Raw genomic sequence first — 14,329 nt, 5'->3', positions numbered from 1 at the left:
GCCCAGTTGTTTAGTAGTAATCTGATTAGATTTCGGATTGGACGAAATCTTTATAAAGGGTTGTTAAAAAGAAAAAAACTGTTGAAATAAAATTAAATCACAGTCCAGTTTTGGTTTTGGTCTGGATCAGACCCTCAGTATACCTTGTTCAGAACTTTGAAACTATAAGCAGTGACGAAATGTAGTTACGATGGGCCCCAGTGCACGTTGTTATGACGGGCCTCCATGCACGCTATCGTGCACATATCATCTCTTCACATGATCAAACAGAGGCATAACATTTGACAACATCGACACACATTTTAGAGCAATCATTATATATATCTGTATATGACAAAAAATACTTAAGACATCAGAAAGTATTCATTTAATAATTTCAATTGTTTATTTCTAGTTGTAGAAATGTTGAATAAGCATATGACTTCTTTGGTAAAAAAAACAAAACAAGGGATGATGGGGTAACCTTTTTCTTAGGCATATACAGCAAATGGCACCATTTTTGATTTAATGAGAAATCATCTTTTAACACAAGCATATTTCCAAGGTGACAGTCTCTCTCATAAGGGCCCATTCTCCGCCCAACATGTTACTAGAGGGCCCTTCTCTCTAAAGTTATATATAGTGTCCTTGCTGACAGTCAAGAGCAAGCCGGTAACTCCGAACCACCTTTACAATCAAAACTGAGGTAGGATGTTTCACAACGGTCAGTTTTTATTTTGTACTTATCTTATATTTTATCATAAGTGTCATTTATCTACAGAGCTGTAACAACTGTATATTAGATGACTGACTAAAGTGTCTATTTTTAACTTCTTGTTAAGGCGCACTTGTGAAAACTGTGCAAGAATGCCCAGCACAGTTGAAAATGTCTGATGCAAAGAAATACAAAAGTTAGCTAACATTATGGAGCTTCTTACCTTGAAGCACAAACAGCAGCACAAACCTAACATTGCTTGAGTTGGAAAATATAACCAAAAGTATCCTGATTAAAATCTAGCTGTCACCACCTTTGCAATTTAAAACCAAATGTACTTTGATTCTTGACTGTAGCAGTTTCAGTACATCAGATTTGGGTTTTACAGATTTCTGCTGTATACAGTACAAAGTCATAAAAATTACTAGTGCTTTAAAATGTTTTCACCATCATGTTTAGTGTGACCAGTAGGCAAAATTTCAGCTACACTTTATAATCACCTCCTGGCTGCAATTATCAATATGTTTATGTTTGACAGTGACACATATGTTGCCTCCTGGACCAATATTTGTCCAGGAACCAGGTCCTAGTCCCTCCTACACGCTTGGTACAGCCATCCGGGTGTAGAGCTACACTGTTTGAATCCCTTCACCCTGCAGAACATCAAACATTGACAGAGCTGACTTTGGACCTTTGAGGTGTATAACAGAGGAATAGTACATGTAACAAGATACAACCACAGGACCCAAAGAACCACTAAGGAAATAAGACTGAAATATTTTTCTCAAAATAATGTCCTTTTAGCAAATATTAAAAAAAAAAAAAAAAAAACTTTTGTAAAGATCCAGTGTGCAATCCTCTCCATACAGGGCTTTACCGGCCTCTCTCATACCGGTATGGCAAGTCTTTGGGGAGGGGGATTTTCTTTAACTCTTCAACAAACGGCGCAGGGTCCACAAGTACCTCCTCAAAGACGAGTCTCATCAATTCATTCAGGTAATCTGTAAAATACTACATTCAAATTCAGGACTTTTCTGAATCCACCTGCCTTATTCATGTTGAAAGTGTGGCCACAATTATTTCAATTTACTTTCATTGTATTGCTTTGCAATGACAATATTTCTACTTACTGTATGTAGTGTCTGTTTTTACAGGCTTTAAAGCGCATTCGCCCGTCTCGGAGGACACAGCTTCGCTGACAGCTTGTCCTGCAGGTGCTTGCTCACGGTCCACATTTTCATTGTGGTGCATGACTGCTAGGTACAACCTACAATAACAGAGTGGCGACATTGAATGACCTGTAAGTTAATTTTGTCTTAAGGGCTTATTGGCCACTAATCAGTAACTTCGTTATAAGGCAAGGCAAGTTTATGAATATTTATAGCATAGACCGTTTCTATGGACATAGTTTTGAATCAATATTGTGTGTGAAATTATTGATTTCTTTAGTAAGCAGGTGAGTAATAAGTGGGATCATGTACACTGTTGGGGTTTTACTACAATGACCTGCTTGCTGTACATTATCTCTTACTTACAGAATCCATTAATTACCTGCACAGCAATCCCATGAAAGAGTAGATCACATTCTCAGGTAAGAAACGTAGGATCAAATTGTGGAAGGCCTTCAGCGATGAACTCTGGTCATGGTGGCTCAGCTTCCTCACATCCTTGAGAACTCTCTTGTTGTTCAGGATTTGTTCCACTCTCTGGAGTGCCACTGACCCTTGAGTAATATTACAAAAGCATTTTGTTAAACAGCAGCCCATCTAAACAGTCAATATACACCAATATATTTGCATTACAATAGAGATATTTGAAGTGATGTTCAGGGTTTTGCTATTATGAAAGGAAAAAACAAATTAATTTTCTATTTAATATTATGACGGCACATCTTGTTTACAAACCTGGTTGGAACCATTTCTTAGGATCCTTTGACACTCTGTCAGGATGTTCACATTTGGGGAAGATGGGGTCTTCATGCACGTGTACATTTTGAATGTGGTTGACCAGTGACTTCCACTTAGCTACCTTCTCAGACCCTGATGTCGAAGAGGTCGCACTCCAGTAGAAGTGGTTTTTCATGCTGCTCAGCCATTTCTTCAACACCTCACAGTCCTTGCTTTGTGCAAGTCTTTCTAGTGTCGTGGATAAACCTTAATGAAAGTACACATGCAAGAAATTAATATTCAAGACACAGTTTGATGACGACCTGTTGCGGTGACAAAATGCACAGAGCATTTACTTTTCTCAATGTGCCACACGCCGTAGAGCTGTTTGATGTTGCGCTCCTTCAGTAACTTCTGAACTTGTGGATGTTGGTCGGTTACAACGTATTCCACCGCCAAACTGTTTGACTTCAGAAGATCTAGGCTTCGTTTCAGTCCCTCCCTCCCTATCCGGTAACAACCACCTACTTCATCGCTCTGGTGGTTGGTGGGAACACAATTGCAAAGATATAAATGTGACGCATGTTTCAATATTTTGCAAGTTTAAAAAAAAAAATCCTAAAAGTGTAACACACCATAACAAGCTGCAGATCCATAATGGTGTTGCTCTCCAGGTGCGTCAAAGTGTAGCTGCCGTACTTTGCCGAGTGTCCTAAGGAAAACATAATAAGGTTGCAAGGCTTATCAACACAAACAGAATAGATAAGCTAGATGCTCTTTAATATTTTTTTTGTCAAGAGTTTTGAATTACCTGGCGAGTCTGCTTGTAAATCTCCACCAACTGCAACCTTCCCCTTCTGCTGTAGCTGCTGAAAAAGATTCTGCTGATCTGTCTTCCATTTGTGGACAATTGCAGGCTCCAGGAAACTCCTTGCATGCCTCCTGTAGGTGTCATATGGGAAAATCTGGAGCTGCATGGCCTTGCATATCTATGAATACATAAAAAAAAGGAAAGGGAAGTTGTAGAAAAGTTCCACTGATTGTAATATTCATATGCAGGGAATGGAAACAGCAGCACCTTTGCCAGTTGGGAGAAAGATGCACCAGTGAAATATGTGGCTGCCGATAACTGGAGGTTGCCAACAGGCGTACTTCCAACAATGGGCTGGCTCTGCCACTGTCTGGAGTAATTACAGCTTTGGCAGAGCTGAGTGAATGCCACATAAGTACCAATTCGTCGTCGCTGGACATCACACTTTGTCTTGCACATTGGACAGGTGTCAAACAGCTCTCTGAGGCAGCTTTCAAATACAAGGTACTTTGTATCACCGTACCTTGGCCTTGACTCAAACCTAACATGACAAAACAAAAACAAGACATTTTTGCTTGAGCTTTCAAACATTTTTTCCATCTCTGCTGATAACTCATAGCTACATATAGCCAAAATATAAAACTTACGACATTTTTGATTTCTCTGTAACATCAGAGCTGCCAGGGCCATACGTTGAGTCATGAGGCTCTTCATGAGGCTGAGCTTGGAGCTCTGTATTAGTGCCTCCCACTTCCTCTTCCTCCTCCTCCTCCTCCTCCTCCAACTCCAGACGAGGTCTCTTGTTTGGTCTGAAGCCTGGAGCCCTTGTGGGTGTTGAAGACGGTAGGAAATCTGGGAAACTGGAAGTGGATTTGGTGACAGCACTGAGAGAAGACACCGTTGTCTGGGTGGCTACAAATGAAAGAAAAAAGTCAAAAGGTCATGAGAATGGGAGCCTGAAATATGAAATCCATTAGCTTTTAGTGGACTGCTAGGTGCATTGTATTTCCTATAGTCCATATAACAGTATTTCAAAATCAATTCCCAAACACAAAAACACAAATAATGCCTGTGTTGTATACCTTTGCTTCTCACATGCTGCTCCTTCAGTGTGCCCCAGGACAGCTGTGTGGCAACCGTCTTCTGAGATGCTATAAACTGTGTGCTCACTGAGGCGGTGTTTTGAGGGCTCGTTTGGCATCCGATATGATTGATTCTTATGGCAAAGGGGTCTTGGGCTAAGACGTCCTGCAGTGTGGCAAATGAAGTAGTTAAAACCAAGTTAGCATCAGATGAAAACAGTAAACATCTAAAACGCTTAACAGCACTGTCCACTGTAAAACCAGCAAACAACACTGTCACACTTAAACACACGTACACAAACCCACATGGTATCCGTATATTATATATAAATACAGCCCCAGCTGTTTATCTCGGGACCAACTACACTGCTGTGAATAGTGAACGGCTTCCATGTAACAAATCCAAGTAAAAGGCATACTGTACATCTAATATTGGATAGCAGGCCAATACGGACTCAGAAAGCTGGATTGGGTATCTGTGACAATGGGGCTGATCTATTCAATTCTATGTTTATAGTTTCAGCTGCTATATTATATTGTGATTTAAATTTCTATGTAGCCTGAAGATTCAGAAAGAATTTTGATTCCTGTTTATTTTTCAAATGTTTAGTATTTATCAAGTTTGTTTGCACATGTTTGTGACTGATATTTACCTCCTGTTCTAATTTTACACAGTTATATTGTTTAGTACTTGAATTTTAACTCCTGTTTAAGTTTCAACCAATTTTTTGCTGCATTTAACAAGTTTGCACTTGAATTGTATTTCCTGTTCATTTTTAAGATTTTCTAACAAGATGCTGGTGCACGATAAGTTATTTTAATAACAAATAATTCAGAAAATTCTAGAGATGGGGAAAAAAACTTGATACAGGATAGTGTCACAATATTTTTTGTGTGGCAATACTGTATAGTCACACAGTGCCAAGTATTGATTTTTTTAATGATATAAATGACTAATATTACAAATTAAACTTTAGGTTACCTACTTGAATAATAAAATCAGTTGCTTTTTCAGTCCACTAGAAACATTTTGCTGCAAATAAAATGACTGAAGTGAGATTAACAGACTGGAAACTTTACCTCATTAGATATAACAGATATTGACAAAGTTTTCCTTCGGGAACAAAATCTACAGTTGAATGAAGGTGATAAATTGCAATATGTCGCGATATATTGTATTGCAATACTCAGCATAATGCAATATCGCAATAATGGTGCATCGTGATAATATCGTATCGTGGAGTCCCAAGAATATTCATACTAATGAATTTGTCACAATGTTTTACAAGCTTAGCAAAGCCGTGTGCAAGTCAAGCCTGATGTCTCTCACATGTAAAGTGATCCCAGTCACTTAGGTTTTATTGATGTGTGGGATTGGTACTCGATATCGGCCGATACCCAGAGCCCAGATATGAGTATCGGGATTGAAAAAAAAAATCGGTATTATCAATTTTGCTCGCAAGTTAGTCAAACTGAATTGGACAGCGACCTTAACATTATACATGCACCTCAACACTTAGGATCGAAAAAACGCCACATTTCTACACAGTTTTAGGTAAAAGTGTGCCTACAGCTTCATAGCAAAACATTTCAACACAGTAACACTAGCTAACGGTAGTTCAGTTAGCTGAGTCCTAATGTAACGTTACATCTTAAAAACAACCAACACTCGGTAGCAGCTACATTGTTTGTTGTGAACATAAATCCACAGCTGGTACAGCATAACGTTACAGTACTTACGGGCTGTGGTTCTCCATCTTCAGATTTGACCACAGGCACAGTGGGAACAGCTCCTTCTTTGAGGAGCAACCTTGTAGAAAATCCAGATTTGTATGATTCCAGGTTCCGGAAGGAGTCCGGGGTAAAATGTCGGGAACACAACACAATATTGGAGTTGTACTGCTCAGGAATAGTGGTAAAAATGAATGTTAACCACTGCTTCCTTAGGGCTTCGTCGTTTGGAAGTCCACACAAAGAGTGGCCGCGTTCGCACCTAAAAAAACAGCGTCTTCTCGACATGGCGGACGAAACTCTCCTTCTCTTTCTTCTACTTTTCCCACTTTCTCTCCTTCTAGTTGTTGATATTTGTCTGCTGCTGCTGCTGCTGCTGCTGCTGCTACTTCTTCTTCTGCTGCTTTAACGGCGGTTGGCAATCAACGTATCGGGAGCATTACCGCCACCCAGTGTTTATAAGCGTGAAGTTACAACCCAAATCCTTCAAGAAAAATAATCCTATCCCCTCTCTCAGTTTATCCAATAGGTTTTATTGGCATTAACATGGCACATTAACATGTGTTGCCAAAGCACAAATACAATTACAAATTAAAAATGGATTACAAAAAATTACAAATACAAAAAGATAGTGAATGAAACAATTGATCACATGAAAGACCATATTAGTCAACGCAGTAGAATATGCAGGCTGAATCAATGTGTAAGCAAAATGGGAAAATATCTAGTACATACAGTATATAGAAATACACATATACATGCATATCTCATGTCTCGCGTTTACCTATAAACACATGTTTTATGTGTTTGTGTGTGGAAACAAACAAACAACAACAGAAAAAAGGAGTAGAGGAGTAAATTAAAAAAAAAAGCAGACTTCAGAATTTCTGTGTTGTTGTAGTTGTTGGTGGTGGTGTGTGTGTGTGTGTGTGTGTGTGTGTGTGTGTGTGTGTCATAGGTGTACTACAACAATGTAGTAATACAAAATCATACACATGACTTCTAAAGGGGGAAAAAACTGAAATGTAGGACTGAATAAAAAAGGCAGAGTGAGCTGTGAGGAGATGAACTCCAGCTGTTATATGTTGTTGTGTTGGTTGTCTCTTAGGCTGTGACATGCACTGACATATCTTGCTGCATCTATGGCGCTGACAGTTTTTCTCCAAGATGTTGCATTTGAGTCTGGTCAGAGAGTGAATTAAAATCTTGGAGTTTACATGTAATTTTTGCTAAGAACTTTGTTCCCATGTCCTTATATGTTTTGCATTGTAGCAGGAAATGTTGCTCTGTCCCCACCTGTCTCTGAAGACAGAGCTGACACAGCCTGTCTTCTCCAGGCAGCCAGGTCTGCCTGTGTCTACCAGTCTCTTTAGCCAGGCTGTGATCACTGAGTCTGTACATAGTCAGTGTCTTTCCCAGTTTCTGATCTGGCACAGTGGTTAGATAGTTTGCTACTGTGTACTGTCTGTTTAGGCCCATGCTCAAACAAATGGTTAAATTGTCATTTTATGGTATAGATGGTGATTTTGAGACAATAAATTCACTTTTTTTTTATGAAAAAAGAATTAATATCCACTGTTGTTAATACTATATACTCACTATCATTCCATTATGTGATTAAAAATATTAGTATTATTTATCACAATATGTTTTAAAGCACTGAAATGGTGAATATCTAGACTAAATACGTGGAAATGATACTAGGACCAGTAATACTACCAGTTCCATAGTAACATACTGATGTATGTTGGTATACTAACATATTACAAACATCATAACAATGCATAGTTTGAAGTTTAGATTTTTTTTCTTTCTGTTTTACAAATTCCATAAAATGACATGTCAACCACTTGGTAAAGGCCTATATTCATAAAACTATGGGGACTGTTAAGGAGAAAAACAAACAAACAAGGTTACTGGCCCAAGGAAACAAACATTAAAGGCTTAAGTACTGGATGAATGAATAAGAATATAATTTCGTATGATTGCATATCATACAAAACGTAGCTGTTAAACCTGGTGGAAATCAGCTTTTAAAAACAAGTCACGTACAAGTACTGATGGTGGTTTTAGGGATGCTCGCAGTTTGACAGTTTGATTTCCTTATTTCTGTCTCTCTATCTGGCAACCCTGAACCTAGCTAGCCTCCGTGCCCACAAGCATTTAATGCTAACTGTTGTTGTAGTCTTACTGCTTGTACAAAGACATTAAATACATTTTCATACATGTGCAGCGGTGATGCTGGCAGTCGGGGATGTGAGTTTAAGCTAACGTGGTGATTTGAAGCCACCATGAATGAGGTGAGTTATATTAATTTGCTCACAAAGGTCGAGTTAGCATGCAGCATGCTAACTAGCCGTTAGCCAGCTGTCCAATAACGGTCAGGGCCGCTTCATTAACTTCAGTTAGTGCAGTTATGACGCGAGGCGAGTCAAACATCAGGCTCGTTGGGTAGACGAAAAGTACAAATAACATCCTGTAAATATACCCTGTTACATGAAAAGTCCTGCATTGAAAATGGGACTTAAATAAAAGCATGTACTGGTGAATATAATCAGGAAAATATATTAAAAGTTAATGTAGATAAGTGTCTTCTGTTACTGTCAGTTGGAGCACTTTGTAATTGGAGGTTATTTTAATATTTTGTATCGGACTGCATCCAATGATTATTTTCACAATAAATTAGTGTGAGGATTATTATTTTTTAAATTCTCTTTTTATTTAGTTTATGGGTGTCAAACCTATGGCCCCGGGGCCAGAACCGGCCTGCCAAAGAGTCCCATAGCGACCCTCTAAATGACTTTGCACCCCTAATGTTGATGCACATATGAAGGCTGAGAGCTTTCAGGAGCAATTTAAAGAGTGAGCAGATACTACATGTAAAATACTGCCTCACCAGAACACAGCTCTCTGATATAACAATGAATACTTTCTGTGGCCATATTTAAAGATATTGAACATTGTGCAAAATATTGTCAATCAGCAGCTTCAGTACAAAAGAATCTGTATCAGACTTCTGTCTTAAAACAGTATTAGTGTAACCCTGCTGCTGAGGCACTGATAAAACTTCAGATTGTAAGGCAGGGGATGACTTAACCTGCTTCTTTAATAGCTTCAACTTTAGTGGAAATTATAAATATGTGGTGAAAATGACCAAGTTATGAAATAAATAAACAGCGTGCACACTACAGGCAGGATTGAAGTAATAGATAAGTGATCGTTGGAGACCTGCAGTGTGTGAGCTTTATGTTTATTTAGTGTCGTAGTATCAGACCTGAAAGTAAGTGAGATAAAAGCTGAAAGGGTCTGTTCACCAACAAAACAATATATTTTCTAATTTATCACTATCATCTTTAGTCATGCAGGATTTTTTTTGGTTGAGATTTTGAGACTTGTTTTGCAATCTTAATACAATAGAGGTCATTGTAATTTTGTTGCACTGCTCAGTGTAATAAAAAAATTCAATTTGAAAAGCCCAGCAGCAGTTTTTACTGTAAGTTAATGTGCCAGTTGTTTCGAAAGTCAAAGACTTTCCTGCACCCGTTTTGAAGGAATGTTGTTCCACTTTCGTTTCCAGTTTTTTGTATTATCTAGAGTAACAGGGACACTGTCACTGGAAAAAGTCGTTGCTATTATTTTTTCAGTTATTGTTGTGAGCACTAGAGATTATTCCCAAGCCTGGCATGCCAATAGAAATCCTAAAGGTGGATATGTATGCCAATAAAACCAAAGTTGAATGCATGGCTACATACGTTTTGATTTGGGTGAACTGACCCTCTAATAACAAGATTACAATTAGCCCTAAAGTTAAAATAAAAATGTGCAATATATTAATACCCCAACTTTCACTGCAGAACATGCAGGTGCCAAGATGCAAGAGGTAAAGAAAAAAAAGGCAAAAATAAATTATTTTAGACTAAATCAACAATTGTTTACAAAGGATGCCCCAAACATAAAACAAAGAGAGACAATGTAATTGTTGTGGATCTGAACACCTACCAGCATCTTTGTTTCATGTTTGCAGGTAATGCTGTCATTGTTTTATTATCTGGTGACACGCACATGTCTTCATCTGCCAAACCTGAACATCACCACTCTCCGAAAATGACACCCAGAAAACGTCGGAAGAAAACACAGTGTGAGGAGCTCTTCAGCTGCACTGAATGCAGCAAGAGTTTTTGGAGCGTATACACCAGAGATCGCCATCTGAGAGAGAAACATAACAAACCACCACTTCACAAGTGCTGCGACTGTGGACGGACATTTAAAGTCAGCCGGAGCTTGATGGTCCATCAGCGGATCTACCATCCAGCACCTGCAGTGGCAGTGGAGCCTGAAGAAGAGCCAAGTGCTCCAAAGTCTTACATGTGTTCAACATGTGGAAGGCAGTTTCCTACAAGCGCTGCCCTTAAAAGACACCTTATTATCCACTCAGGGAAGAAACCGTACAAGTGCACTTTGTGTGGACGAGGTTTCACACAGATTGGAAACCTCAAAACGCACCAGAAGGTTCATAAAGGTGAGAGCAGTGTGGTCTACAGTATTTCTCTTCACCTTTATAATGTTGAGACAGCTGCAGTGTCTTTCTGCGATGATCTCTCTTTTTAACAATCAATCATCATTTGTAAATATCTACCTTCTTGTTTATCTGAGCTTTTTTTTTGTTTGCTGCATGATTAGACCTTGACCTACTTTAACCTGGATGAGAGTAAAGTTATGGGCCATAAAACCAAAGCAATGCTTAACACTTAAAGTAGCTAAAACACTCTGTAGTTACTATGGGGAGCTATGGAATATTATTATCACTTCTATGCAACCACTTTCACTTCACAAAAAATTGATTCATTGTTAACATGAAGATAATGGCAGCAAGGATGTATAATTAATTAGTTTTTTTTCTTCCCATAGGGAAATTCACAAATGTGGCGGCATTAGAGGAAAGTTTCCCTCCACCTGAAAAGACTCAGTCATCGGTGGAAATCTGCCTCTGTCATTTGTGTTGGACACAATTTTCAGAAAAACAACTTTTAGAAGAACACTTAAAACAATTTCACCAATCAAATAAACCGTTTTCCTGCACACAGTGCGGCAAAAGATTTACACATATCCACAAATTAAAAGAACATGAAGCTGTTCATGAGGGTCTGAAGCCTCACCAGTGCTCACTGTGTGATAGAGGTTTCCTGAGCTCGAAGGGACTCGAGAACCACATGCGAGATCACACCGGAGAGAAACCTTTTCCGTGCACTGTGTGTGGAAAAAGGTTCAAGCAGGAATCTACTCTGAGAGCACATTATGTGACGCACTCTGGAGAGAGGCCTCACCTCTGCTCCATCTACGGGAAACGTTACGCGAGGACTGAAGAGCTCAAAGTTCACCTCAGAGTTCACACAGGAGAGAAGCCATACCAGTGTGACGAATGCGGAAAGAGTTTCTACTACAGGCAAGGCTTCAACAACCATAAGAAGACTCACAGTGCCAAACCCATCGGTCCAACCAGGCAGCTGGGCAGACCCAGACAGCAGGGAGGTACCAGGAAGTCAAGGAAGATCTCAGTGAGAGCTCCGCCTGATTCAGACGGAGAGGATCTGACCTGGGAGCCTGCTGACCTTGGTAGGTGTGTTGATTAGGCACACATGACCATGCACTTCACAACATGAAAACTAAAGTCTGTGATGAGTTTGCAAAGTTATTTTAACAACAGAGAGACAAAAATCAAATTTCCCCTCGAGGCACTAATAAAGGAATTCTTTCTTCTTTAAAATCAAGTTGGTCAATGCGGGTTGAGCCTTTCAAACACAAAATCTGTGCTGGTTCAACCCTGGTTGAGCCCTCAGTGTGAAAGGGGTATGACAGAGAGACGTCACATATCTGCAAACAACTAGTTCATTTTGCAGTTTTTATTTTACAATCATGCATTTACAGATTTCTCTGACTCATAAACCATCTTACCAGTATTCACAGAACAAAGAAATATAAGCCAAACTGACCTGTAATAAGCCAAAACATTTTTTTTTAACACTCAAAACAGAACAAATACCATTAGCATCTGCTGTATCAGTTACATTGTCCATTAACTTTTTATGCCCTGTGATGTAGAAAAAAACATATACTCTTATTAACATATGTTTAATACAAATCTGATCGGAGAAGCTTTTGGCACAGCATGAGGCACAGACAAAGACATACCAGAAACTTAAAGTAACACATCAATGACTCAGCCTTACTTAGTGTATTTGACACGTCATACAGATGTGTCTAACATTGGAGTCTTCGTAATTACAAGGTCTTCGTCTTACAGTATCTTAACCTTCAGACACCTTCAGAGCCTCCCTATATACCTGCATGCAGACAATGAGGGACTTTGGAGCCTTTCAAAATACCTAACCACAACCATGGATGAATCATATATTTATACAAATATTATTATTATACATGATGCCATTCAGGTACTTTCAGATTTCAGACAACAATGACATATACTATATTCTGTAGTTACAATAGGCACGTAATAGGCCTTACTCTTAAGCCCACTTCAGAACAAAGATTTGCGAACACGACAAAGCTGTTTAAGAACGTTGCAGAGAAAGTTGCAGCGGTGTCAACTGGCCGTCTGAGCTCGACTCAAGCGGGCTGATGGTGTCACCTGCTAAGCCGCTGGTCAAATCGCCGGCGGCTGGTTTTGGAACAAGTTCGTCACTTGTTTCTACAGCCAGTCGGCTTGTAGTGAAGTCACATGGCGTATTCACCTGCTGCGGCAGGTGCTCTGTCTCCCTCGAGCCCTCTGAGCTTCACAACACAGTGAAATATACTGGAATATGTTTTCTATTTTATTTTTTGCAAAATTACTCAAAATCAGAAATATTTGGGGTCTTTGGGGTCATTGATTTCTTCAGGAAGTGAAAATATAATGTGTAATAATTGTCTGTGGGTTTAACAGAGGTTTAAATAGATATTCTCTGCAGAAGCTGTGTGTCATGATGCAGGATTGAAGATATTAATGCATCAAATTAATGTGTTGCATATATAATGGGGTACATATATTTAAATGCATCAAATTAATGTGTTGCATATATAATGGGGTACATATATTTAAAAAATCTCACAATTAAGTGCAGATCAATCAAAACTATAAAGTATTCCCCCTAAATAAGTAGGTTTGATCCCTTGAGTACACATAAATCAATACATGAAATAAGATCAGTGATTAGTTTTCTCCAACTGGAGAGATGATCAGAGGTGCAGAGTTTCTATTACCATGATGAGGACCGGGACAGAGGAATGGGAAGAGTTTCTCAGTGAAGGAGCAGCCAGTAAATGTGTAGATAAGAGCTGCAGAATCTGTGTCATAAAAGGAGACGAGACCTTCATCGTAATCCACGAACACTCCGACCTTCTGAGGACGAGACCTCAGAGAGAGAGTGACTGCAGGGCTGTCAGCAGCTTTGTACTCATTTCCGTCTCTCAAATATATAATCCAGTAACCCTTTGCAGGGCTCAGTGTGATTTGGCCCTTCCTGTTGATAGACTCTTTGGCCACTCCGAAATACCATTCAGGCTTTCTTTTAACTTGAACCTCATAGTAAAATTTTCCTGAAGAGAAATGCTGTTTTCCCAAAACAAAGGCAATGGGAGAAAATCTCTCCGGATTGTCTGGGAGAATTTTCATTACCTTACCGTGGCGTACCTGTTTCCCATCATCAGAAAGGATGAGTTCAGCTTGTGCTGTATTAGGATCAAGAGTCACGTCCACTGCATACTGCTGGACCCTCTTCAACTCGGCTTCCAACACCTGCCTTATCTTTTTATTGAGTGCCTCCTCCAGCTGAGCTACAGCTCTCACTGCAGTCCCCTCATATGATGGACGGATACTGATCTCTGTCCAGTCCTTGGTGGGCGGTGGATGGTGGGTGTTTAGGGACTGGACACTCTGGAGAAGATGGAGGTGGTCTTCATGATGTGACAACTGCTCCACCTCAGTGCTTCTCCTCATCAGCTCAGAGATTTCCTGTCCCAGCTCTTCGATGAAAGCTTCAGCCTGTTTCTGTGTCGCTCTGCGCTTCTCTTCTATAGTTTTGACGAGCTCATTCAGGTCTCTCTCAACAGACTCCTTCAGAGAAGTGAA

The 14,329-nt window shown here is 39.5% G+C and overlaps 2 protein-coding genes across 4 annotated transcripts; one reads left to right on the top strand and one right to left on the bottom strand.

The window, feature by feature from the left end:
* Positions 1-362: 362 nt before the first annotated feature.
* On the bottom strand, positions 363-6,607 carry LOC126389699 (uncharacterized). 3 transcript variants are annotated; one of them, XM_050043490.1, is made up of 11 exons: positions 6,214-6,607; positions 4,474-4,639; positions 4,039-4,303; positions 3,659-3,932; positions 3,392-3,569; positions 3,216-3,292; positions 2,937-3,117; positions 2,599-2,847; positions 2,246-2,417; positions 1,825-1,961; positions 363-1,705 (listed from the first exon to the last, which is right to left on the bottom strand). In XM_050043490.1, exons 1-11 carry the CDS (start codon positions 6,490-6,492, stop codon positions 1,683-1,685), a joined length of 2,001 nt encoding a protein of 666 aa, XP_049899447.1. In that variant the 5' UTR covers positions 6,493-6,607; the 3' UTR covers positions 363-1,682. The 3 variants fall into 3 exon arrangements, with proteins under 3 accessions (XP_049899447.1, XP_049899445.1, XP_049899446.1); XM_050043488.1 differs by having other exon boundaries at positions 363-1,695; XM_050043489.1 differs by having other exon boundaries at positions 363-1,695; positions 4,084-4,303.
* A 103-nt stretch (positions 6,608-6,710) lies between these two features.
* LOC126389701 (zinc finger protein 239-like) lies at positions 6,711-13,247 on the top strand. Its single transcript, XM_050043494.1, has 3 exons — positions 6,711-8,504; positions 10,229-10,723; positions 11,113-13,247. Exons 2-3 carry the CDS (start codon positions 10,267-10,269, stop codon positions 11,832-11,834), a joined length of 1,179 nt encoding a protein of 392 aa, XP_049899451.1. The 5' UTR covers positions 6,711-8,504; positions 10,229-10,266; the 3' UTR covers positions 11,835-13,247.
* Positions 13,248-14,329: the final 1,082 nt, after the last annotated feature.

This window comes from Epinephelus moara, chromosome 5 (assembly GCF_006386435.1).
Source record: "Epinephelus moara isolate mb chromosome 5, YSFRI_EMoa_1.0, whole genome shotgun sequence".
NCBI classification, from domain to species: domain Eukaryota; kingdom Metazoa; phylum Chordata; class Actinopteri; order Perciformes; family Serranidae; genus Epinephelus; species Epinephelus moara.
Note: the sequence above shows the minus strand (reverse complement) of the source record. Positions and strands in the feature narration are given on the sequence as shown.

Coding starts and splice junctions, on each gene's coding strand:
- LOC126389699 (XM_050043488.1), bottom strand. CDS start 6,492: ATGTCGAGAAGACGCTGTTTTTTTAGGTGCGAACGCGGCCACTCTTTG. Junction 3,933..4,038: donor ACAGAGAAATCAAAAATGTC/GTAAGTTTTATA, acceptor TTGTCATGTTAG/GTTTGAGTCAAGGCCAAGGT. Junction 1,696..1,824: donor AAAAACAGACACTACATACA/GTAAGTAGAAAT, acceptor AGTATTTTACAG/ATTACCTGAATGAATTGATG.
- LOC126389701 (XM_050043494.1), top strand. CDS start 10,267: ATGTCTTCATCTGCCAAACCTGAACATCACCACTCTCCGAAAATGACA. Junction 10,724..11,112: donor GCACCAGAAGGTTCATAAAG/GTGAGAGCAGTG, acceptor TTCTTCCCATAG/GGAAATTCACAAATGTGGCG.